This window comes from Solea senegalensis, linkage group LG8 (assembly GCF_019176455.1).
Source record: "Solea senegalensis isolate Sse05_10M linkage group LG8, IFAPA_SoseM_1, whole genome shotgun sequence".
NCBI classification, from domain to species: domain Eukaryota; kingdom Metazoa; phylum Chordata; class Actinopteri; order Pleuronectiformes; family Soleidae; genus Solea; species Solea senegalensis.
The window spans coordinates 1583502-1609969 of record NC_058028.1 but is presented as its reverse complement, the minus strand read 5'-3'; the positions used below and the strand labels follow the sequence as shown (position 1 = coordinate 1609969).

The 26468-nt window shown below is 42.8% G+C and overlaps 1 protein-coding gene across 6 annotated transcripts; it reads left to right on the top strand.

Annotated features, from left to right (window-relative positions):
• The first annotated feature begins 319 nt into the window (after positions 1–319).
• Positions 320–26285, top strand: pax3b (paired box 3b). Of its 6 annotated transcripts, none has more exons than XM_044033027.1 (9): positions 320–803; positions 1593–1828; positions 2078–2132; positions 2409–2552; positions 16031–16230; positions 16999–17164; positions 18128–18342; positions 22092–22371; positions 25429–26285. In XM_044033027.1, exons 1-9 carry the CDS (start codon positions 719–721, stop codon positions 25461–25463), a joined length of 1416 nt encoding a protein of 471 aa, XP_043888962.1. In that variant the 5' UTR covers positions 320–718; the 3' UTR covers positions 25464–26285. The 6 variants fall into 6 exon arrangements, with proteins under 6 accessions (XP_043888962.1, XP_043888959.1, XP_043888961.1 ...); XM_044033024.1 differs by having other exon boundaries at positions 2078–2204; XM_044033026.1 differs by having other exon boundaries at positions 2075–2132.
• The last annotated feature ends 183 nt before the right edge of the window (positions 26286–26468 follow it).

Sequence of the window (26468 nt, the reverse complement as noted above, 5' to 3'; positions counted from 1 at the left end):
AAATAGCTTGATGTCTTAGGTTATTAGTAATAGTTCTTTATTTATTGCCGCGCTGGGTCATTGAACGCAGCAGCGGGTGGATTCACGGACTCACTTTCCCTCTGGTTAAACACAGCGCTGCTGAAGCTCCGTCCTGTCCCGGCTGCGCTGTGACGGCGTCCCTGATTGGACGAAAGTTTCCAGCCTCGGCCAATCCCCGCCCTCGGCTGCGTGCCCAGGGTCCACGGGCTCGACCAATCACAGGCGGCAGCGCTGACGGCCAGAGAGGAGAGGTCCGCTACTTTTGACGCTCTCCCCTCATTTGAACCGGTGTCAACAAACAACGACAGCGGCGCCCACACAAACACGCACAAGAGCTCATTATTCTGGCATTTGACACAGAAAAGACGGGGAAACAAACTCTTGAAAAGTCCCGAACCCTAAGTTCGTTCCGTCGTCACTTCTGACTCGTCGGACGGTTGCGGTTTTCCCCCGGTGCGCCGCCGCCGCCGCCGCCGCCGCCGCTGCTGCTGCTGCTCTCTTGGTTGTAACCCGGGTGCGGCGGCTAACCGAGGCTAACCGGGGCTAACCCTCCAGGACCAGGACGCTTCTCCCGGGAACACTTTTTTCTTTAGCCGCGTCCTGATTCTGTTGCGGGGTCGTTATTTGAGCAGCAGCCGCACCCTCACCTCCCCTCCGTGGAGGACACAAGAGCACCGGTCACCGGGGCGGTGGAGGCATGACTGCGTTAGCGGGGTCAATACCCAGGATGATGCGACCCACGCTGGCTCAGAACTACCCCCGCAGCGGCTTCCCACTGGAAGGTAACGAGGGACCCGCTGGATGTTTGACACAGGACGATGATAGTCAGCGAAAAATAAACAATAAAAACAAACTAAACTTCAGCTGGAAAACGCAGCTCATAATTACAACTTAACTTAACAGTGACAGATTTAGCTATTGACGTATTATTATTATTTTCATTCGTATTTACTGACTTATAATCTAGGTATTGTTTTAGCAACTTTAGCAAACTTATGTGCAGTCATTTACTTATTTTTTAAATTCGTTTGTTGTGTTATAATGTCGGTGTCATTTTTCTGTGTGGGCTATTTGATTAATAACAGTTTGTTAATAACAGATTTTTTATATAAGTAAAAATATAAGTAATCAAAAACAATTCGATGGAAAATTAAAAAGAATTTTTTTTTACGTCACATCAATAATCGGAATCAATTCAGCTTATTTTATTATATATCGTGTTGTATGCCAGTTATTTTAAATATGCTTCCAACTAATTTTATTTTCATTATTTACTACACGTTTTAAACTGCTTGTGTACATTTATTTTTATTGTTTTTTATACCGTTTTTACAGGACTTTAAATAACATCTCAGTACTTGGTGTTGTTATTGTTAGTGATGTGTTTTTTATTTGCAAATATTTAGTGTCTGTTAATATTAAATCCAAAAGAGAAACTCTACACTCTACAGTTTTAGTAAAAAAAACAACAAGCATCAAATAAATCAGATTAATTTTGATTAATCACACACTGTGTTGACAAATGGCCTCTGATATTTATTTATTTATTTTAAATCAAATCAAATCTATAGTGTCCACTCCGTTGGGTCAAGGCCGAGTCAACCAGCTCGGAGGAGTCTTCATCAATGGCAGACCTTTACCCAACCACATCCGGCACAAGATCGTGGAGATGGCTCATCACGGCATCAGGCCCTGTGTCATCTCCCGACAGCTTCGTGTCTCCCACGGCTGCGTGTCCAAAATCCTGTGCCGGTACCAGGAGACGGGCTCCATCAGACCCGGGGCCATAGGAGGCAGCAAACCCAAGGTACGGACCAGGAGAGTGGTCCACAGAACAGTATATTAGAACAGATGGATGATATTAACCTGTTGATTTCTACTATAATATATATATATATATATATATATATATATATATATATATATATATATATATATATATATATATATATATATATATATATACTATAATAAAACTATAGTGTTGTTAATGTGTGTGTCTTAAGGGTCATGACGTGTACAATAACCAGTGAAACTCTTGTGACCTTTAAAGCAGGGAACAACACCGGACGTGGACAAGAGAATTGAAGAGTACAAGCGGGAAAACCCGGGTATGTTTAGCTGGGAGATTCGAGATAAGTTACTGAAGGATGGAATATGTGACCGCAACAACGTGCCTTCAGGTAAAAAAGGGCAGAAATAAAGGACATTATTATTATTATTAGCATTAGAATTAGTAATAATATTATAATTGTAGGTGTGGCTTCACCTTTTCAATGTTAAAAAAAATATCATTTTTCAAATATCGTATTCTAATCTATATAAATATGCATCAGTTGTTGCTTCATCATTGACTCTCTCTCTCTCTCTCTCTCTGGCCGCTGCAGTGAGCTCCATCAGCCGCATCATGCGGAGTAAGTTCGGGGTGAGAGGCGACGATGAAGAGGACGAGGACGAGATCGAGAAAAAGGAGCTGGAGGAGAACGAGCGCAGGGCCAAACACAGCATTGAAGGCATCCTGGGAGACAGATGTGAGTGAACCCCCAGGTTGTTGTTGTTGTTGTTTGCTGTTGTTGTTGATGATGGATGATGGAAGAGACTGTTTCATGGTTTTACAGACTCACATTAGAGATCACATGACCCCACACACACACGTGATTGAAAACAGTCTTGACTTCATCTCCAAACCTGTTGACTGCAGTGAATTTAAAGGAGAATCATTGTTTTATTTGCTCGTATATGGACACACGTACACAGCGCACGTGGGGTTTTAGCGCGCTGTTAACTTGTTGCACACCAGTGAGAGAGTGAGTGAGTGAGTGTGTGTGTGTGTGTGTGTGTGTGTGTGTGAGAGAGAGAGAGATTCATTGTCAGGATTTTTTTTTAAATCCATTTTCACTGGCTAATGTTTTTTCCCATGAGGCCATAGCTACAGTATAACCCGTAAATCAAACAGCAGGTGATGGATCTGTATGTGCGCGTGCGCGTGTGAGTGTAGCCTATTTAGCAATGTTTGTGTGGACGTGTTCGATTTTTAAAAGCGACCTCATAAAGTCCATCGCATTACACTGTTACACTGTACACCATATGTAAGTGTAATATTTGAATCATTTATAGAAACATATAATAGTGTACGTGACTCTCGAGGCTTCTTGATATTTTATTCAACAGATCGATTTTTATGAGTGTTTTCCAGCACGAACTGGAGTCCATTTAGTTTCACGTTTATCCCACGAGAGGATTTGATTTAAACTTTTTGGATAAACTGTTCGAATCCCTTGTTTAAACAGAACAGTGATTTTAGTGACTGAGTGACTTTTTGTGTCACACAGTATATTCATATTTAAACTATTTAAAAAACACATGATGTCTGCCAGCACAAGGATTTGACAATATAAGTCCAAAACAATATTTTCTTAACTGCTATTTTGATGTTTCTTTAAAAACTGTGTGAGGCCACAGAATAAAAACACACTGTGTTCCACAGACTGCAGCTGCACTAAAATCCTCATTAGCTCCTTAAAAATGTCATTTCCTCAATTAAAAAAGAGCAAATCCGTCACGCTGGTTACTTTTCCAAGTGATTTCAAAGTCAATAATGAATCTGTGAGGAGAAAATAAATGACTAAGCGGATTACATCATTATTTTTTTAAAGTAAAATTGTTGTAATGTTTTTTTCTTCTTTTTTAAACCCATGCAGAGACGTCCATGATTCTTTGCAGTCCATAATAAGTCACAGTGGCAGCGTGTGGCAGCTAAATAAACAGAGCAAAGTAATCCATGAAAACACTGGCGGTGATGGCAGTTGTGACAATTTACCCTCACTTTCCTTTCACAGCTGTAATTTATCAAAATGCCAAATTAAAAACGACTTTATAAAAAGCAGTTTTATAGAATAAGCGGATTTATTTATTTCATAATATAACACTATACGTGTGTGTCCACACTTGGACGTGTTTGTCCAATACAAATACAATTTCTCCATCCTTCCTCATGTCAACATGTGTCCCCGTGCCTCTGTCTTTGCGTCACTATATAAGGAGAGTCAAAGAGGACACAAAATGTCCCACAGATGAGTTGATCAAACATTTGCTCAACGGTTTCCATCTCCCCTCACAAAGACGCGCCTCGCGCGCACAACGGGACGCTCAGGGATGAACTTGGGAGACAAAGGCGCGAGAGTCTATTTGGGGCTCACGCTTGGGCTGCGCGCGGACAAAAGGCCAGCTTGGAAACAGCTTTGGCTGCGCCGTAATAAAAGAAGAAGGCAACCTGTTTATAATTCAGGCCGGGGAAAGAGAAGGGGAGAGGGGAGCTTCTCACACAGAAACAGCCCGACAAAACACATCATGAGGCCGCAATGAAGAATGAATTATTCAGGGAGCGCCCCGGCACGGTTTAGAGGGCCCAATGGCCGTTTTCACCTACAAAATGCTCGCCCTAAAGAACGCCACTGCCTCTCTGAATCACAATGGAAGCTTCTGAAATCCATTCACGTACTGCTGAGGGATGCAGTGCGCGTCCCCCTCAAATCCTGCGCACACACGCGGTATAGGTTTGGGGGCGCGCGCAAAAAAGTGCATTCAATCCTCAGCCGCCTCCATTTAAGAGAGTGGCGTGCGTAAAGACGCAGGACTGCGCCAGATTGCAAACACTAACGTGTCACTAACATAACAACATAATATTATATTTTTGAAATGAACTTCAGACTATTATTATATCATTGTACATATTAATATAAAATGATTATTAAACTAAATTGGTTTTGTCCTCAGAAAGTTGATTCATGCTGCTGTGGGTCATTAAAAAAAATCCCAAATTCCAGAAGTTGAGTTTTTTTAAACGACATATTTCTTGCTTTTAACGTTAAGTTTGTATATAATAATATTATTTATTTAAAATAAATAAAGTACACTTGGATTAGAGGGACAGGCCATAAGTGATGTTAAATACATTAAAGTATTATACTACTATAGGATGGAGGAAAAATATTATTATAATAGTATTAATTACTATTACTATTAATTTATTGGTCGTCGACCTGTAATAATTCATATTCTTGCTATAATTGCTTGTAATTTGACATATCCAATGGAAAAGTCAACGTTGCCAAAGTTTGGCGTCTGTTTTATTCGGACTGTAATCGGTCAACAGAGGCATTATTCGGCTTCTCCGAGGAAGAGCGACGTGCCATCACGCTCTTTGAAGACAGCCCCGCGTCGCCCCCTCGGACATTAATAATGTCTTCTAAATGATGTCGATATTGTGCTATGTCACATTTAGCTAATGACGGAGGGGAGTGTATTAAAGGGTGTTTGCGCTGAATAGGGAGCAATGTTCTCCCCGGAGAGCCCCCGCTCTGGCCCCGGAGCGCAGCTTCATAATGGGGGCCACCCCGTCCCAGATATATATGCGCTCTGCGTCTGCAGCTCCGCCAACACTCGCCCCTCCTCCTCCTCCCCCAACTCTTGCTCCCCAAATCTCTTCAAGCAGATTAAAATCGACTCTTTTATTTCATCTCACTTTCATCTGGAGAGCAACACCGCCCTCTCCCTCTGTTTCCCATTCTCTCTCTCTTTCTGTTTCTCCCAGCCTGCGGCGCACATCAGCGCGTTTAGTCATATCTGCATGCGGCTGCATCCTCCGCAGCGCACAAGAAGGGGAAAAGTCAGTCCGCAGAGTTTCAAATTAAGTTCTTTATTAACCTTTGATTAACAATATATTTTGTTTTATGTCATGTCTAAAAGTAAATTGTCACAATTCAAGCCAGATTAAACCTTCTTTTTTTTTACTTTAGGGCATCAGAGTTTGGAACAAGAAGTGCACTTGTAACTTTTCAATGCAACATATTTGACTTTGTGTCCTGTCAGCAAAACAAGAGATGAATTAACACTAAACTGTAACAGGAACACCGCCAGTGCCGGCCCAAGCCTTTTCAGGGCCCTAAACTGAATTAGATTTTTTATTTTTATTTTTTTTGGGGGGAGTAGTCAGTGCTTTTACTATTATTGATACAAATGTAACACTATACATGACATTCATTATAGTTGTGTTATTTACACCAAAGCGGCCTCACAACAGGGCAGTAAAATCATAAAAGTGTCCTCGTATTCATTTGCACTTCAGTTTTCAATGAAGAACTAAGTGTGGTGACACTGAACTTGAATTAGTAAGTCAACCAGTTTAATGACTTTGTTTTTAAAACTTTGAACAGGTGTGAGCAAATCTTCAACTCCAAAATAAAACCAAGTTATTCAGTTCAACACTATTCCACCATTTTGTTTTATTACCTGTTGCTTATGTTTCTGATTAATAGCATCAAGCTTCAATTGTGGCTTCAGGGCATTATAATATTTGCAGTTACATGGTTAAAGGTGAGAGTTTATTATGGTTTTATGTAAAAAAAAAGAAAACACAGCCTGTTGTTAAATTAAATAAATGTTCACAAGTGTACTCTTAGGTCTTATTTTATGACGTTTTTATTCCAAATCCCTGTACAATAAGTAAATATAAGTTAAAACAGAGAGAACGCTCCCCCTCCCCCTCTCTCCTTCTCCACTTTCAATCAAATATTTCTGTATTTGGCAGCAACACAGGCCCTGCAGGCCTGGTGCTGCGGCTGCACTCAACTCCCAGCGTCAGAGTAATTAACCCTGGAGACAAAGTTAATGATTAAAACAGTCATGGTGTCCCCAACCCTCCCTCGCTCTCACCCTCCCTCTCACCCTCCCTCTCCCCTCCCTCTCCACATTTTCACAGTGTATCTTTTTAGAGTCCATACCGTTAGGTGAAATTAAGCAGATAATACAGAGGAGCCTTGTTGAGGGCCTATACGTTACACACACACACACACACACACACACACACATTCCACTCTGCAATGCAAACAGTCAAAAAGGGATAACTTTATTTGGTGAAAGGGGATCCTGGAAAGGGCTAATTGAATAAGCCCAGGATCTTTGAAAAAGCCCTACCATGGTGAGCGCAGTCATCATGTCATAATTAGGTTTATTGAGGTGCATTCCTTCAATCTGCCTCCATTCTCCCGGCCTCATTGTATCCACGGCCCAGGCCAATGGCCGGGGGACAAAAGGGAACCGTGAGCTCACAATACATGAAAGAGCCATAAAGATTTAGTTGGCTTTGTCACAGAAACGGAGCAGGACTTTGTTTGTGTAAATAATGCGAGTGAATGGAGAACTTGGGGTTTCTCTTTGCCACTCGGGGTGAAGGATGGCGTGCTGCAAAAAAAAAAGTAACATGCAGACACAGACACACACTGGATCAGTGCCAGCAGGGCAGAGGAGAGAGGAGAGGAGGCGAGGAGTGAGGGAGCAGAGGTGTGTGAGCCCAGGATGACTATTGTATTTGATCTGAAGGTCAGTGAACATCACACACGCTCTGCAACAAACAGTTATTTTAGCACTTGGTCCATAAAATGTCAGGAAATGATGAAACATCTTCATCTGCGTTTGTCAGAAAATAAGCTTTTAAACCAATCAATCCATTTGTAATGATGCATGAATGCAGCCATGCATCATTACATTACATTACATGTCATTGAGCAGACGCTTTTATCCAAAGCGACTTACAATAAGTGCATTTAAACATTTAGAGCTAGAAGGAAGTAAGAGCTTCAAGTAAGCCAAACCATAAAGTGCTAGTCTATAAGTCAGCGTTTTTAATTTCTTTTTTTAGTTTTGCATCAGTCAACACTACTTTACTAACATAGAAAAACACATTTCTGGTCATTGTGTATGTTTTTGAATATAAGTTACAACAAAACACAGAATGAACCAGTTGTTTAATGTGAAGTTTTGGTAACGATGATGTCACTTTGGATAAAAAAGTTCAAGAATGTATAAAGGGTTAGGGTTTACAGTTTTCCAACATTTGAATGAAACCATGAACTCAGTAAGTAAGAAATGACGAGTCAGCAGATGGACTGATAATTACAATAATTGTTAGTCGCAGCCTCTGTAATTTCTGTCTCGTCAAATCTGTCAAGTACAGAACCAATAAACGCTGGACTGACCCAATAATAGCTGTTACGGCCTCTGTGCCAAGTGTCTGGTGAAGAGGGCTCTGTCTGTCTGTCTGTCTGTCTGTCTGTCTGTCTGTCTGAATGAATGTATCACTCAGTGAGTCCCTGGGCACAAGGGCACAGAGGGGCACGAGGGCCAAGTGGCGAGCACCAAATCACTCTCCTCTTACCCCCGGGGGCTCTCTCTGTCTCTCTGTCCCTCTCTCCTCCTCCTCCTCCCTCCTCCCCCTCCTCCCCCCTCTCGTGAGTTTTTTTTAATAAGCCCATGCATGATGACTATTCAAGCATGAAAACATAGTTATCTGCAAATGAATGGCTGCTCTATGCTTCATTAAAGCCTCTTTTTCCTTTCACACTCTTATTGTGACCCTCTGATATCAATTCAAAGGGCAATTAATGAATGCACACCAAACTTTGAAGTCAGGGTGATTTCTGAGGGGGCTGTGTGCATGTGCATGGGTGTATGGTGGAGGGGTATATGGGGTATTTCCCCCTTGAAGACCTGCACTAGCGCCCCAGCCTTCACCCAGTGATGGACTAGTCACATTGAGCCGAGAGCGAAGTGAGCCCCAAAGACGGTTTCAAGGGAGTGAAAGAGTGAAAAGGCCCAGCGAAGGTCAAGTAGAATGGCTCGCCTTAGAATAAGGCCCCTCTTTATCTGCTCCAAGTATGCACAACAGCTGGAGAGAGAGAGAGAGAGAGAGAGAGAGGAGAGAGAGAGAGAGAGAGAGAGAGAGAGAGAGAGAGAGAGAGAGAGACAGAGAGAGGGAGAGGTGGTTTTTTAATGTGCATGAGTGTGTTTGTGCGTGTTGCTGAGAATGTGAGTGTGTGTCCTTTCTCTCTCATATATTTGTGTTTGGGTGTTTTTAACGCCTGTGTGTGTGTGTGTGTGTGTGTGTGTGTGTGTGTGTGTTATAGGGTCGGATGTCAAGTTTGCAAGGGCGGGAGAGGCCAGTAAATGCAGCATCTATACACTGTGTGATGGGGGGGACAGTCGGCTGTCAATCACCTGACTGATGAAGCTTGACTCTCTTTCACAGCTTTGTTAACTAATTAGAGCGGCAGCTCTTGTGTCACATGGGTAAATAAAGACTTAAACGTGTGTTTATGCCCCGTTCGTTCGTGCCATGTGGGAGTATGTTGTGCACACGCTCAGAGTGGTTGTTTGTGTAGTTTTTATATTAAATAAACAGCAGAACATATGAAGAAATGTAATAACCCCAAACATCCTGGTTTTTGGTTTGAGTATAGTGACGATCTGTGGCTCATATTGAAGCTCATGCACATGTATTTATATTTACAATGAAATGGTATTTTGCAAAGGACACGTTCAAAAACAGACGTAAGGATGTGTAAAAGCTTGTCGCTGGGGGCGTAACCTTTTTGTAAAACAATTTTGTACATGTGATACAGAAATGGACCCACTGAAAAGATATGATTTTATCAACTTTTGTTTCCTCTTTTACATTTTAAAAGGAATGTGTGCGTCTGTGTTCCTTCTTTATTTATTTCACGTTGTCGCCTCTGTGATGTTTGAGTGTGTGGGTAATATATAAACCTAGTTTCTTTCCATGTTGTTTCACTCTGCCAAAAACACTATTAATGCACTTGTTGTGCCTTTTGATTCGTAGTTGCGTCACCTTGGCAGAAAGAAAATGTCACAAAGACGGGGGTTATCTGCCCCTGAGGGCAATCAGACCCAAGCTGGGGGTGTTCATTACCAACTTGTGATGAGACTTTATATGATAACAGGAAACGTTAATGAATGATCCGGTGTGGTGTTGTAGTTTTAATAACGTTACTAAATGTTGCTGCAGCATGTGACAAAAACTACACAACTACAGGATTCTGTTACATTCTCATGTCAAGATTTGGTCAAGAAGTTGTCAAACGTCCTCATTGTCGACTCAAAGACCGAGAAGAAGTGCAGGGTCACAGGGCTGCACAGGGTCGCTCTCCCCTGGTGCTACAGGAAGCAGGGTTAGAAACACACTTAGCTACAAATGACAGGTAATCATTTCCTCCCCAACCACGCTGACATTTACACTTTCTGTCATGTCTTTTTTTACTCCACCATAACAAGGCAGTGATTAATGACAGGCAGACGCATGCTGGTGTTTTTGTGTTCTTCTACCAGTCGCACTCTACCACACACACAGAGATGTTTCCAGGGAGTTTGGGGCCTCGGGCGAACAGGGGGCTCTTCATCAAACTACATCAAACTCCCATGGCAATACAAACGTGTAAAGCAGCAGCCCATAAATACAGTTATTCTACTGACTGACATTTAAAGTTTGAGATTATCTGGGTCACGTGTTTAAATAATCCACACATGTGACAGGAAATGTTAAATATCCACAGTTTGTTTTTTACGACATTTGAAAAGAACATGTCAGAGGACAGCTGAGGTTGAATGGTTTGGAGATAAAGTAAGTGAGAGAGGTCAGGTTGAGATGGTTTGGTCCTGTGCAGAGGAAGGATAGTGAAGATGGAAAAGAGGAAGAGCACAGAGAAGGTTCATGGATGTTGTGAAAGGGGACATGAGGACATGAGGACATGAGGACAGATGGTGTAGCAGGAGGGAACACAGGGGAAAGGACAAGGCGGATCCAGATGATCCACTGTGAAGAGAGAATCTGAAGGAAGAAGCGCAGGTCCATCAGCAGTTTACTTCTGCACATCCATGATTCCTTCTTCTTCTGCATGTGGACCCACACTCTCAGTTTGGGGCCTCAGGCAATTGTTTGCTTTGCCGATACCCTGTTGCAGCGCACGCACACACACACACACACACACACACACACACACACACACACACAAACACACACACACACACACACACGAATATTCTCATTTACGAGGCAGCTGTAAAGGTTGAAACTGCTTCTTAGCAAGTCAAGTGAGTCTGCCCCTCCCTCACTCACCTCACACTCACTCACACACACACACACACACTCACACACGCACACAGTCGCACACACTCACACAGCATGTTTTTTTCTTAATGCAGCAGACAGAGTCACAGATGGGTCCATAAGCTGTCAGTGAAGCTATTATATGAGCCCAGCATCTGCCCGTCTTGACTTCTATGTACTGTTTAATGCAGTCGGCCAGTCACTTAGTCCCCCGGCTCCTGAATAGGAGCAGCACGGTTGTCCCGCCCAAATAAATGCTGCGTTTGTCTCCTCTGCCTTTTGTTTTGTGTTTTTTGAGAGGGGTGGGTGGAGAGAGAGTTTTGGGGTGACATGTCAGAGGCTCAATTTACCCTCACTATTAACCAAAGCCTCAGAAGAATTACTGGGATGTCCAAAAGAGGGGTGTAAATACTCCACATATGGTCAGTTAATTCCCCCAAGTCCCCAAATCCAAGTTTGACATATCCCCTTTCTCTGCGTCTCCATTGCTCTCATGCATACGTGTTTGACGCGGACTGTCTCAGAGGACAGATTTAAGCCTTTGTGTCCCCTCTTCAAATAAGTAATACAAAAACCCAACAGTGCCAAAGTCTGTTTCAGCTGAATCTCTTTGCTCCAGGTTTTTCTTTTTCTTCTCTGGGATGGCGCTGCACGGCAGGAGCCATTTTGGGCTTTCTTGGCTCGGCAGAGGTAGTCTTGGCCTGGAGTCCCCGTGCACCGTGTGCCTCTCGGGGCTGCAGTTTGCTTAAATTAAACAGTTTTCTTTTCTCCCCTCACCCCTTTCACCCAGCCCCTCCAAATTGGTCGTCTCTTATTTTGCGGCTTAATGCTCCTCGGCTCCCGGGCAATCTTACACAAGCTGCTTTTTTCCCTCTTTTCCTACGCTCAGATAATTTTACCCTTTTAAGGCTCATATTTTCTCATATTTCGATGAGCTGACAAGAGCCAGGACTGCGTGTGCACCCCCACCACCGCCACCCGACCCCTTTAAACTGAGAGAAGTCAAGTGTTTATGGGGGCTATAAATACAGCATTTTAAGATAAAGCATGTGTATACAGGCAAGGAACGATACCGGGGTTAGAGTGGATAATTTGATTGGCTGAGGCTATTCAGCGGTGCCAAATCAATGCGATCAGATCTCGGGGATAGTGAGGCGATGACGGCAAATGGGCCACTCTGAAACCACAGGTTTACAAGGTTGGAAAAGATCAGGCGAGCACGAGAAAAGGTTTCACCGTCCGTCTCTGCGTTTGCTCCGTGTCCTTGTCCTCTGTGTCAGTGAGAGCCACGTTTTCACATTTGTTACCTATGTAGGACATAAACACTGACCTTGTCAGGACCAGTCGTCCTCATGGAGATCAAAACCTGGTCCTAATGAGGCAGAACCTTATTTCTGAGGAACTGGTTAAGTTTAGTGCTAAGATTTGAATTGAAGAATATGTGTGTGTGTGTGTGCAGTGTTTGCACATTAATCTTCATTTGCAAAGCTTTACATTTTAGACTGTACGACATGCTGCTGATGCTGATGCTGATGCTGACGACAAACTACACTCACTGTTGGTTCTGCTGAGTGTAAATGTTTCCTTTTCTTACAGCAGAGCAAACAAGCGTAGCTTTGCTGTGTCAGGACAGGACCTTCTGAAGTTCTATATGCCCCCCCCCGCCCGCCCCGTGCCAAGAACTAGCTTTAAAGCAGGACACGTTTTCTCACTGTAAACATGGCTGTCAACGGCGACACAAGAAACAGCTAATTTTACACTCAAAGGCTCATTTTATAAAATCCACAGAGAAAATCAGCATTTATATGTAGCTCACGAGGATGCAGGAGCTGCTGGTTTCCTGCTGCCTCGTTTGTGACACTTAGGTCAATTTGAAGTTAGTTTTAGAAACACTGAAGTCACAACATAATTAAAACAATATACATTTAAACTTACTATAGGAGCAACAACTCCTGTGTCCTGTGATTTTCTGTATGGATGGACTTTGGTTACAAACATATCGTAGACCTAAGCTGCTGGAAATCTGCGTTTCCCTGGCAGCCATGTTTGTAGTGTCAGTGAGGTCTTGGTGTGAGGGAGGAGCCAAGAATATCAGCACCTGTAAAAACCCCTCACACAATCATGTATTTAACTTTAACTTGTGATGGAACTAAACTCAGTTGGACACTTAAACCTGTGACGTGTGGCCTTGAATGCACAACATCTGCCTCATACCTGAGGACAAATTGTCTTTCTGAGACAAAAACCCTTTAGAGTTTGGTTTGTGAGATAGTGAAGTTACTGTCAAGTTATGTTATACACATATGTTGAATATGATATTAACAAGTTAAACCACTTGAAAATGGCATTTTCCAGGATAATGTACAAGTGTTGAGGGTTAAATACACGCTGGTTTGTAATTGAATAAATAAATTAATACATTAATAAATAAGGTGTGTGACGTCATCAGGAAGCAACGACATCCTTTTATCTCAACTAGTGTTCATGCATCAAGGCCACCAACAACAACAACAACAACAACAACAACAACAACAAGAACAACAACAACAAGAACATGGAGAACCAACACAGATGCTCACACAGAATATCCCCTTGGGTGCATTTACATCCACAACAACAGCTCCTGTTGCCCCTCGTTGCTGCCCTTCCCACCCCCTCAGGTGCTCTTACAGTTCCCTCTGGAAGAAGGGGGTTAGTCTTTCCGTGGGAGGAAGGGAGGGGAGGCAGAATGCCCCCTGGCTGTGCCCCCATTACAACCCCCACCACCACCTCCAAGCCCTCTGTCGAGCCTGTTTATGCCCCCCCGCCCAGCCCCCCCATGGGGCAGGTGACAGCCCTCCACTGTGAAGGGCTGAGGGAGCCATGACGGATTCCACAGATGGAGCGTGGAAATCGCCGGCAAAGACCCTCAGCTCTGTGGAGCAACAAAGAGCCGAAAGTCAGGAGAGAGAAATATGGGGTGGAAAAGAGAAAGATGAGGGGGGACAAAGAGAGGGTGAGGAGGGGGAGGATGGGGGAGGGAGGAGAAGGTGGTGCCTGTTTAAGGAAAGTGTGTTTGTCGGTTAAAGTTTCAACTTTGTTACAAAGACATTTTCTCCTGTGCAACAAACGCTGGGAGCCATTTTTCTTTAATCACATCATGCTTTGTGTGTCAGTGCTTTTGTTTTCTTTGAATAATCATATTCCACTGGCCAAGGTTTCCCCACAGACACTGTTATCACCCCATTCCATCTCTTTATCTCATTGTAGCTTAACATCAAGTGATGTAGCAATCCACCAAAGTGGAGCGCAACAAATGAGCCCACTCGACTCCTCCGTGAAGGATCTGCTCCAGGATTTATCACCACCAGACTCCTGAGCCTTCAGAGGTGCCACTCTGTCGCTTCTTTTGAAACGTTCTTGAAACCCCCGGCAGCAGTCATAACCGATAGGTAATTCCAAACTGATTAAAAGTGATTTTTTCCCCGGGTCGCTTCGGCTTTCCCACAGCCCAAATCCCTGTGAAATGCCGAGGAACGTGCATGCTGCTAAAGTCGCAAGGGGGAGCGAGAAAGCATGCAGGAACTGGAGGAGTGGGGCACAAAGGCCTCGTCTCTTGTTTTTCAGCCATTCTGTGCAGAACTCCAAAGCCCCACACTCCACACCCGGAATTCCTTCCCCACCCTGCAGTCATATGGAACGCTGTGTGTTTGCTGACGAGACCTTTACGGCCTCAGACAAACAACATTTGATGCGTCTGATGCGTTTGATTTCAAGGAGCGAGAAATGTTTCAGAATCGTAAGATATTCAGAGGAGGCTTAAGGCAACATCTCCATTTATCTCACTCCCCCCCTTTGAAAATATTTTACTTTTTGCTTGAATGTTTCTTTACCAATTTGCTCCTAATTCATGTTAAGTTGACTCCCACTGCTATTGGTGTTGTGGGGAGAGAATCGCTGAAGGGGGAGAGCGAGAGGATCAGTTTCACATGAGGGGCCCTGAGCTATTTGGATTCTCTTGTATTTTATTGTTGCTTCTGAGGGGGAACTAATACAGTGTTGCACACAAAACTTCCCCCTATGCTGAGGGGGAATTAATTAAGTGTAACACAAAAAAGTGGGCGCTTTGGCCTTGGTGAACTTGGAGAAGGAGGCAAAGGAGTGTTTGAAGTGGTGAGTTAAAAACCAAACTGCTGGTTTATAGGACACAGAACACAATAGTGTTAATACTGATCTGAGACAGCGCTCACAAAAGCTGTCAGGACACATAATATCAGTGAGGCTCAGTCAGGCTGAAGATCACAGACAACAGCTGATGATGACGGTGGACAACACTGACGTAAAGATGCACCGACAAAGAAAATCTCTATATTCTCTTTGCAGTTTTATTTTATTGGCAGTTGTCATTTAATCATTTAAACTATTCTACATTTTAATGACAAAAAAATTGGATTCAAAGAAATTGTCTCACACTCTCTCTCTCTCTCTCTCTCTCTCTTACACTCACACACTCAAAGAATTGCCCCTGTATCCAAATTAGCCCTTTGTGTGGCTTTTAGTCCATCAGTCCTCCTGCAGTGTCCTGGGAATCTTGTCCACTGGGATTATTTCTTGGACTGGTAATATTCCTCCTGAATGGAGTGTGCGTGTGTGTGTGTGTGTGTGTGTGTGTGTGTGTGTGTGTGTGTGTGTGTGTGTGTGTGTCCTTTCCTTAAGAGGGTTAACTTAAAAACCAAACTTTGAACATTTCTGCTCATTAGTCCGTGTCTTTTCAGAGACAGAGGAGATTTGACAAGTTAATAATCTAAACACCAATGATGTGGATCTTTATCTTTACTATGATGATGCTGTCAAAGCTGCTTTTTCATTATTCATACAAGCGTCACTTCAGTCATTAGAGATTCCTGAAGTAAAGTGGAAATATTGTTCTCATCTTTTGTCTTTTCCTCATTCATTGGTAATTATTTTGTGGAAATTGCTTTCTTTTCTTTTTGAATTATGACCTTCATTTTCTGCCCTGAGAGAAAACGACCCTCACCCTCCTCATCTTCTTCCTCTCTCTCTCTGCAGCGAGTCACTCAGACGAGGGCTCAGACGTGGAGTCGGAGCCTGATCTGCCGCTGAAGAGGAAGCAGCGGCGCAGTCGCACCACCTTCACAGCCGAGCAGCTGGAGGAGCTGGAGAGAGCCTTCGAGAGAACTCACTACCCCGACATCTACACCAGGGAGGAGCTCGCCCAGAGAGCCAAGCTCACAGAGGCCAGAGTGCAGGTGTGACAGAGCGCACAGACACTACACATGCTGAAGATACTACACTTGACCCCTCCCCCAACACACACACACACACACACACACACAGATACATGTGTAACTCATGTTCTATGTGGGTTTAAAGCTGTAAATTATGGTTAAAGGCAAGTGTGAAAAATGTGTGTGTGTGTCTGTGTCTATCTGTGTGTGTGTGTGTGTGTATCACGGCTGGTTGATGTGTGAGTGAGTGAGTGAGTGAGTGAGTGAGTGACATGCCGTGTCCATATGGTCAGAGCTCATGCTGGGCATGCTTACACTTCCCATATGGAGCCTGTGGAGGAGAATTTACTGGACTCTAGATCAGAACAAGGAAAAGTCCTGACTGGGCCCCTGGGAGCTGTGTGTGTGTGTGTGTGTGTGTGTGTGTGCGTGTGTGTTAAATTCTCAGACAGTGCATAAAACCACAAAGCGTATCTTTAAAAGTTTGTGTTTGCGTCTGTGTGTTTGTACTTGTCACCTCTTGAGGACCTTTTCTTTGCATGAACACCAGTCATACTGGGGTCAGGACCAGTAGTCCTCATGGAGACCAAAACCTGATCCTAATGAGGCAGAACCTCATTTCTGATGAGCTGGTTAAGTTTAGTGCTAAGAGTTAAATTGTTAAGGCTTTGGTCAGGCTCAGTGGACCAGACCGTGTGTGTGTGTGTGTGCGTGTGTGTGTGTGTGCGTGCGTGCAGACACACTCAGTGTGAGAAAACAAACACTGATTGAACTTCATGTTTTTAACAGGTGTGGTTCAGCAACAGGCGTGCGAGATGGAGGAAGCAGGCAGGAGCCAATCAGCTGATGGCATTTAATCACCTGATCCCAGGGGGTTTCCCACCTTCAGCCATGTCCAGCATCCCTCCCTACCAGCTCTCTGACAGCACCTACCCCCCCTCATCTATAGCACAAGGTAGAGGACATGTTAAGTTACACACTTCACACACTTCGACACAGTGTCGATGAACACGACAAACGACACTTCATGCATCTGTGCATTTTTCATTTTTGGTTTTTAAGTAGATTCCAAAACCAATTTGTGGCCTAAAATAATGAACCACAGACAGACATGTAATCAGTGGAGTTTTAAATCTGAACAAATGACATGAAGAGCTGAAAATGACGGCAAAAACAAGCTTTTCATTCAGGGCTGCAACTAACAATTCTTTTCATAATCAACTCATCTGTTGATTATTTTCTCAACGACTTGTTTGGTTCCCAAAATGTCAGAAAATGTGGAAAAATGTTGATGAGATGATGTGTTGTTTTGTCCATAAACCAAAATGATTGAGTTTGAATGATTTCTTTGTTCTGTGGAGCAAAGAAACCAGAACATGTTCACATTTAAGAAGCAGAACAACCAGAGAACATACATATATATATATATATATACATGGATCAGACCTATGTATATATGTGTATATATATAGATATGTTCATTTCTGTTTAAGTGGTTCATGTGAAACAATCCTAATCTTAAAATAATGAGGAGTACGATTAAAAAGGTATAACAAAATTATGTTTATTTACTAAATGACTTTAGTAAATAAACTAATTATTGTTTTTATATTATGTATATTAGCAATAACACCTTCATTATTGGACCATTAATTAATTTGTCATTTATCTAACAGCTGCATATCATAACACATCACACGACAGCATTCAACAGCGGTAAAACAGCGGATTATTATTGTTATAGTTATTATTATTATTATTGTTATTATTATTATTAATAATAACAATAACAATAATAATAGCAATAAAACAATAACAATAATAATAACAATAATATTAATAATGATAATAATAAGTAACAAATAAGAAACTATAGTGTCATTAGTGTGAAATAACTAACGCCTGGTGTCTGTGCCAGTGTCCGAGCCTCCCAGCACGGTGCACCGGCCCCAGCCCCTGCCTCCCTCCTCAGGCCACCAGGCCTCTGGTGCCGGGGGACAGGGTGAAGCAGGCTCTGCCTACTGCCTCGCCTCTGGACGCCACTCCTTCTCTGGATACTCGGACAGCTTTGTGAGCCCCGGAGGACCGTCCAATCCCATGAACCCAGCCATAGGAAATGGCCTCTCCCCACAGGTGAGTCTCCAACATAATCCATATGTGTTTGTGCTGCTGTAACTCACACATCAATGCAGATACACAGAGAAACACCGTTTTAGAACAACAAAAAGCAAAGTTTGAAGAGGTAAAAAATATGAATATTCATTTATTGATCTACGTAAAAAAACAACAACCTCACAGTGAAAATAGTGTGTTTCAATGCTCTTATGGGGCAAATAAAAACGACATGTGCGTATCAGGAGAGTTTTTACTTTCCAAACCAGAGCTGGGCACAATTAGATTTGGACATGATTTCAAAGATTGAAGCCGGCTGAGTTTCCCATGATTTATCTTGTCGGACACCTTCCTAATAAATCAGCAGCTTTTGTAAAAAAAACAATGTTAAACACAGGTGTGGAGCACATCAGTGCATCCACACTGCAAACTCTTCAGTCACTCGCTCCTCGCCACTCTCTCACTACTGCAGGGTAAACGTGAGACAACTCCACAGGGACATATGTGACTATTATGCATGTGACAAATGAGAAATGAAAATACAATTACAGCCACTTATCCAGACCATGAAGTGTCCAAGGTTTGTGCGCCAGAGGACAGAGGGCAGCGCAGAGGAGACAGACGAGTCAGACGAGTCAGACGAGAACATGCAGAAAATGAGATTTCAGCCTGGCACAGTTTGACTCTTCAGAGAACGCTGTGGCTGCAGCGGTGTGAAAACACACACACACACACACGCTCACGGGTTCACACAACTACACACTCACACTGAGAGTGTAGATAATTGATCTACTCCATGACAATCTTTTGCACAGAAATGATACGCAGCATGCCCTCAGTCTGCTTTTCAGCCTTCTTTATAGTAATAAAATAAAATGAATGCAATGTTTATTTCACTACATTTGACATTTTTAAGCAAAAAAAAATGAAAAAGTGCAATAAGTGCACTCGTTGCAGGAGGCGGGGCTAATTACTGATTACTTTTACTATATATACAAAACCTGTGTTTGTGGAGACATTTATAGGGCTTTTTCAGGGTTAAGACCAGATTTTAGGGTTAGAATTGGGTTTAGGTTAAGGGGTTAAGATTAGGCACTTTGTTTTAAAGCTGCAACTAACGATTATTTTCATAATCAATTTGTTTGGTCTGTAAAATGTCGTTTAAAATGTTGATCAGTGTTTTTCAAACCTGAAAATAATGATGTCCTCAAATATCAAATACCAAAATATTTTCACTTTTCATGATTTTTTGTTGTATGGAGCAAAGAAACCAGAACACGTTCACATTGAAGAAGCTAAACTTGTTTTAATTCTTTAAAAAACACTCAAACTCAAACATAGTTGACACTTAATTTATTTCTGTAATTAATTCAGTAATTGTTTCCTACTGTGATGGTTAATGTGTCCTCACTAAGACATAAACACAGGTTTGTGTGTACAGATGTAAAGTAATGCATTATAGAAATGTAGTTTCTTAAAAAGTCAAAAAGTACATTTTTAGATGCAGATACATGATAACATGAAGTAAAAGAACTTCATCACATCCCGCCGTTGTATACCATGAAGTGTATATGTACCAGTACACGGCCTGGAGGGAAAGTCCTCGTGATGACATTCCTCCATGCAGAAACAGAGGCTCTCATTTATTTGTATATATTTCAAATCCAGGAGAAAGGAATGTCCCGCCTTAGATGTTCCGCCCTCGTCCCGACATTCTCGTCTGCTTTACCCCTGGACACACTGCTTTAGCAGGGACGATGGGTAGAGACAAGCAGAAGACAGTCACTCATCCACAGCCTGTGGTTAAGGAGCGTGAACCTCCGCTCCTCGTGGCTCGTTTCAGGGTTTTAGGCCAAACCCTTAAAAACAAACGCAGGTTCATTTTCCAAGGAAAATGTTGCTGAAGGAAAGAGAAGGAAACACAGCTCCTTCTCCAAATCAACACAGACTCCTCCATTCACCTCCCCTGCTTGGGAAATGATTTAAGCAGGACCATGTGTGTGTGTGGATGTAGAATAATATGTCACTTAGAGGGCCAAGAGGATCCAAGGAGCAGCGTACCTGCTTCTTATTAGGACTCGGGAGCCTTGAGGCCTTTGCTCTGCTGGGAAGGAGGTGGGACAGATACAGGGAGAGGTGGCAGCTTGTGCTGGACTTCCTTTCATAAAGTGACAAAGTGCACTCCGAGAGAAAGTATTGTTTTATGCAGAGCACTTTGATAAGCGGCAGGTAAACCAGCACGATAGTGGGGGTCAGTGGTATTGTGTCTGTTTTCAAACCCTGTTTTCAAACACTTTGCCCCGCGGCTCTTTTCCGTTCTCCTTTGACCGAGGAATATTCCCCCAAATTCGATTATCTGCTCGCTAATAAAGACCAGGTCAACAGCAAACGCATTTCTCAAACTGCAAATCTATTCTGAGGCGCTCGCACAAACCTCTATTCTTTTGTGTTATCTTTGTCGACATATCTCCCTCTTGTTCTGAGATAAGCCGTTATCTTGTGCCACGGGTTTTTGGAGCAGTGTCAAAAAGGAATTTTAGAATAAGTGGAGCAGTGGATCTGAGACAAATTGCCTAATTCTTCTTTGCGTCTGCGGGACGAGTTGGCTGGAAGCCGTTTGATGTCTGTGACCGGGGGATTTCCTGTGTGTGTGTCTGAGTGTGTGTTTGTCTTGCCGTCCCAAATACATATTGTACACACACTCGCGTGCTTGTGCGTTTAAACTCATGCGTTTCATATGTCCCCTGCTCTCTAGGCCCATGGTTCTCAAACTGTGGTGCGTGTACCCCCAGTGGTACGTGAGCTTCCTCTGGTGGTACTTGGAGGAAAGTCAGAAAACAATGTTTTACTGTATGTGATCAGAGAGGAGCTGTTTGACCGGAGCGCGTAGGAAATGAAACAAATAACAATAAATAATAACAATAATAATAACAATACTACTACTACTACTACTACTACTAATAATGATGATAATTAGGGCCTAATCTAATTTAACTATACCAGTGTGTGAAGTACATGTGAGGAAGAGGAGGATGACAAGATGAGAAGTACATTTTATTGTCTTTTTTAATGAGTAAATAACAGGTGTGGCTAGTTTGAAGTGTTTGAGTAATAAACTGTGGATCCATTTCCACACAAACACAGGCAGATGTTAGCGACTGTTTTGGTAAAAACTGACTTTGTTTTTTAATGTTTTTAAAGGGTTTGACGATTCAGATACAACATAGTCAATGTGAAATACAACCGAAGGCCTTTTGTGACAAACTCTGCATTTTACATCTCAAGGTGTAAAAGAATATTAAAAAAGTGATCATTTAAAAGCACATTTTTAGTATAATTTTATTTTAAAAAATAAATGCAGAAGTAGAAGCCAAAAACAAGTAATCATCAATATTATGTACATATTGGCAGTGTGAGTGTAGTTATGAGGGAAGAACGTCTCAGCACTTCTCATAGTCACACATTAATGCACAGATTATTGCACTTCTTTAGAATTATATTGATCTCATTTGTGTCCATGCTCCATGTTTATGTTGATAAATAAACTATTTTACATTAAAAATAATAATAATATTAAAAACCCTGACCCGAGTATTCTGATCGGTGACTTTAACTTCAACTAAAATCATTTTTGGTGAGTTGCTTTTTTATTTTTTCAGTACTTTTTTAAAAACCTTCTCTGTTGCGTTGGCGAAATTCATTTTGTGTTAAAGCGATAAAGACAAGTTCAAATCCCAGTGACATCAGAGTCTTTCCTTCCTTCGCCTCAGGTGATGGGTCTGCTGAACCCCGGCGGTGTTCCGCATCAGCCCCAAAGCGACTACGCCATCTCACCTCTGACGGGCGGCCTGGAGCCCCCCGCTGGCATGGCGACCAGTTGCAGCCAGCGCATGGATCACATCAAAGGCCTGGAGGGTCTGACCAGTGTTCCCTCCATGTCGGCTCTGCCCTCCCTGCCCAGCTCCCAATCCTACTGCCCCCCCTCCTACAGCTCACCAGGCTACACTGTTGACCATGTGGCGTCCTACCAGTACGGCCAGTACGGACAAAGTAAGGTCAATACACTTCACCTTTTTATTCTGTGCTCAACAATCCAACTGCATCTCTGACTGTATGATTCTGTACGATCATGTGACCACCAAACACATTTAAGCTCATTTAAACTCCAAATGTCATCGAGAAAATCAGTGATTTTACATCACAGCACACAAGAGCTGTTGATCCAATGCTGCTTCCTTCACTTCAAACTAAATACGGCAAGAGTCGACTTTAGCTCCCGTGAGCTAAAAATGCAGATTTACTTCAAAGGACTTTGGTGTGGAAGAGTGAACTTAAGTTTCCATCTAACATAGAGATCAAGTGGAGAAAATATTATTGATGCTGTATGTATATATTATAAACGTAAGCGGACATAGACTACACTTAAAGACGAGGGAAATTGTGTAGTTCAAACCACGGCCTTCACCTATTTTCAGAAAAAGAATCGAGACGAGAACACGTGAACCGAATCAGCCAAACACACTTTGTCATGATCCAGCGGTGTGCGACACATGTCCTGTCACCTCACATTCCGTGCAGTACGTGCAGCTGACAGTTTGTATGTAGCTGTAGAGCTTTCTGCTTAACGAGAGCTAACATTTTTCCGGGTCCAGTCATGCAGTCTCAAGTGTTGGGGTTAATTGTGCAGATCTGATTCCATCTCTGAGGCTGAGGCTGAACTCTGTGGTCAGGTATACTGTAGAGTCAAGCGGTGTCTGATCGCCCTCCTCAGACTGTTTGCCCTCCTCAGACTGTTTGCCCTCCTCAGACTGCCCTGTCCTGCAGTGAGAGGCTCTTTTCACTTCATATTACTGTTACTTCAAGGGTTAAAATCAACTTCAAACAAATCTCTGTCTAAGTTTGGAAGCAACATCGTTCTTCGCCCCGGCGTGATTGCAGTGGCCACCGTTTCCAATTTTTGGTCTACAGGGGTTTGACCAATCAGGCTCATCCACCGACTCTGTGGCAACCTCAATACACGCGGGGCCTTCAAAGAGTTTGTGGCTGCACGCAGCTCTGTGGGGCGGCAGGTATCAAATGAATCTAAGTTAATATCCGAGAGCAGCAGATGTCTAATGAAATATCTCGGTCAAATATCTCAAAGTGTACAGAATAAAGAATTAGGGCGACACACACACACACACACACACGAAAAACCCACTAGCATGTGGCAACGCGCGCGTGCTTGACGTACACCTCTGCAGCGCTACAAGCCGAGTCCATCTTGATGTGGTTAATCAGTGCGACTGGATAGCTGCAGAGGAGGGGTCCTCTCTGGGGCTGGACGGACCCTAATAGCCTGTGGCAGGGCAGCGATTAGAAACAGGTGCTAGGACTGAGGTCAGCTGGGGAAGCAGCGCTGAACGCCAGCGTTCACTGGACCTCCTCTCAGTGCTCCTTCACTGTGGTCACCTGACAGTCAGTGTAGCCACAACGGTGACGCTTATGTTTCTATGTTGAGCTTTTTTTTCTTCTTTTTTTTAGAACATTTTGGCATCAAAACTCAAGATATTTCTTTTGTCCGTCGTGGGCTACAGTAAAAACATGGTATGATCCAACATGGCCCCCTGTGTATAGCTGCACTCAATGTAAAAGCTAATTCTGAGGCAATAATGAAAAACAATAATCATACAATTATATGATTTTATTTGCAATTTCTGCCAAATGAAAATAATTTCAGTTCAATTTTACAGGATATGATGATATAAGGCCATAAATCAAATGTAACCTTTAATCATCAGACTTTAGCAGAGGAGGGAGTTTTAGCTCATTCACGTTGTAGGTCGTCACACGTTAAACAGCTGTTTACAAGGGTCTCGTTAAATGACAGCATGTGTGTTCATCAACACTGAACTCACATCAAACCCATGATCCTTCATTTCATTTGAATTTCAGTTAAACTTCACAGACATTAGACTGGTAACGACTCGGACAGCAGGGGGCGTCACATTTATGTTTGTTTACAACTGGTAAACAGCTGCTTCACTGTCACATTAAACCAGATCAAATATAACCCAGAGAAGAAGAACAGACAGTGGACTAACGCCATATTATTCACACAAACACAACTAAAGCTCGACCAGGCAACACACACACACACACTGAACTGTGCTATAAAAAGCATGCAAGTCTGCAGGTGGCGATGTAACTGTAACTGTAAAGCTTTGCTGGACAGACACGCAGACAGACAGACGGACAGACAGATAGACTGTGGGAGTGGAGAATCATTTCTTCTTCTTCTTAGTTCATGTTGTTTGCACTTGTGTTTGAATGTGTTTCACTATTACTAAAGATTACTGTTCACCCTCCTGCACCAAAGTCCACAGAGTATTGTATGTATTAAGCTTGTAATGGTCACAGGAGCTGCTGCTTCACTGCTCTCACAAGTCAACTAGTTGATTAGTTGCACTGACTTAGTATTCACTTGGAAAAGTAATAATGAGAAATAAATGGAAAGTTGCAGACTTTGGTTTTATCCACACAGTACGATCCTTTTCTTTGTCATCTTTAAAACATTTCTATCCTCACAAAGGACTTTAAAAATGAAGAAAAGGAGTTATATACGTTATTATGTATAATGTATATAATATACATTACAATGTGTGTAATGACAGAACCTGAGCCAGGGCAAAAAGGGAAAATAAAGAATGAAAACAAAAGTTATCATAAAGCAAACAACTTGGTGACTTTGTTGCTATATTCAAATCTAAATCTGTGTAAACAGTTTACCAAGTTTATTCTCTATTTTTTATTTATTCATTTTAACCTCGTTCCTTATTTTCTTATCAACCCTATAGTTCATTCTACTGTGTATCATGTAGCGTATGCATGTACCACAGAACACTTGTATGTATGTGTGTGTGTGTATGACCTCCACAGTCCTGTTCTCACATCTCCACCCATTGACCTTACAACCCAAATGCTGTAAGCACATGCTACGCTAACAACAGCCACATGTCCGATGGCATGCTAAACACATGCAGCTATATATCTCTTTTTATCACTCTTCCACCTCATTTAAATAAACATGCAATCGTTTAACGTGAGTGTCGTCCTTTGTGTCCACAGGTGCCCTTCCTTATCTGAGGCCTGAAATCACCTGATCACAAGCTGCACACAGATCTGTGTGTACGGCGATGGACGTCTTTTAATATCCGGACCAAATCTTTTTTCTTTCTTTTTTTTTTTTTTGAACTACCATTTACCAGGACCATGTTTCTCCACCGCAGAACTTAACATGATTAATTCCTGGTGGAGGCGGAAAAAAAATTGACAAAAAAATAAAGAGAGGAGAAAAAAAAAGAAGAAGAAGGGACCACAAGAAGGAAATATGAGACCAAAAACAGACTGGCAAACATTTGCTGCATCAGTATAGTGGATGAACAGCAGAGACGTCAGGGCTTCATGTGGTTGCATCAGTGGAGGCTGTGACCAAACACACGTCTGTGCAAAGACAACAAACGCAATTCTCTTGTCAAAGGCTGCCGCCGGCCCGCTGCACAAACATGTTTACATGTGACATTCTGTGTATCGCCAACTTACTGCCGTCAACGTATCTGTATCGACTGCAGGGCAACAACACGCAAACAAAGACATGATCTTACTGTGATTATATGAGATCTTTATGTCCCGACACACGCAGACAAATGAAGAACAAGGAAACAAAAAAGCTCATGTTTGGGTTTTATTGTATCAGGAAGTCTAATGTACACCACATCTGTACTGCAGAGTTCATTCAAACATCCTCCTCCTCCTCCTCCTCCCTCCTCCCTGTCTCCCAGTCTGTCCTTCTGTCTCATTGATGTTTTCGGACGGTGAGGCAAAGGATCCTGACCCTTTTGTAGTTTTAGAGAGGAGGTCAGAGGGTGACTTTAGGGAAAGTGACAGATGAGAGAGCTGTGGAAGACGTGGCTGTAAAGACGAAGGGTGGGGGGGGGCAGGGGCGGGGCGGGGGGATAGGCAAGATCGATCACAGGGTTAAAAGAAAACCCCTTTAAGATCCTCTCCCTGTGAGGAAAGAGCCGCCAGGTCACAAGTCACGACCGAGAGACACTTGAGTTCTGGACTGAAGGCAGCGCTCCTCTCTCCTCCCGGACGACTCCACGTGC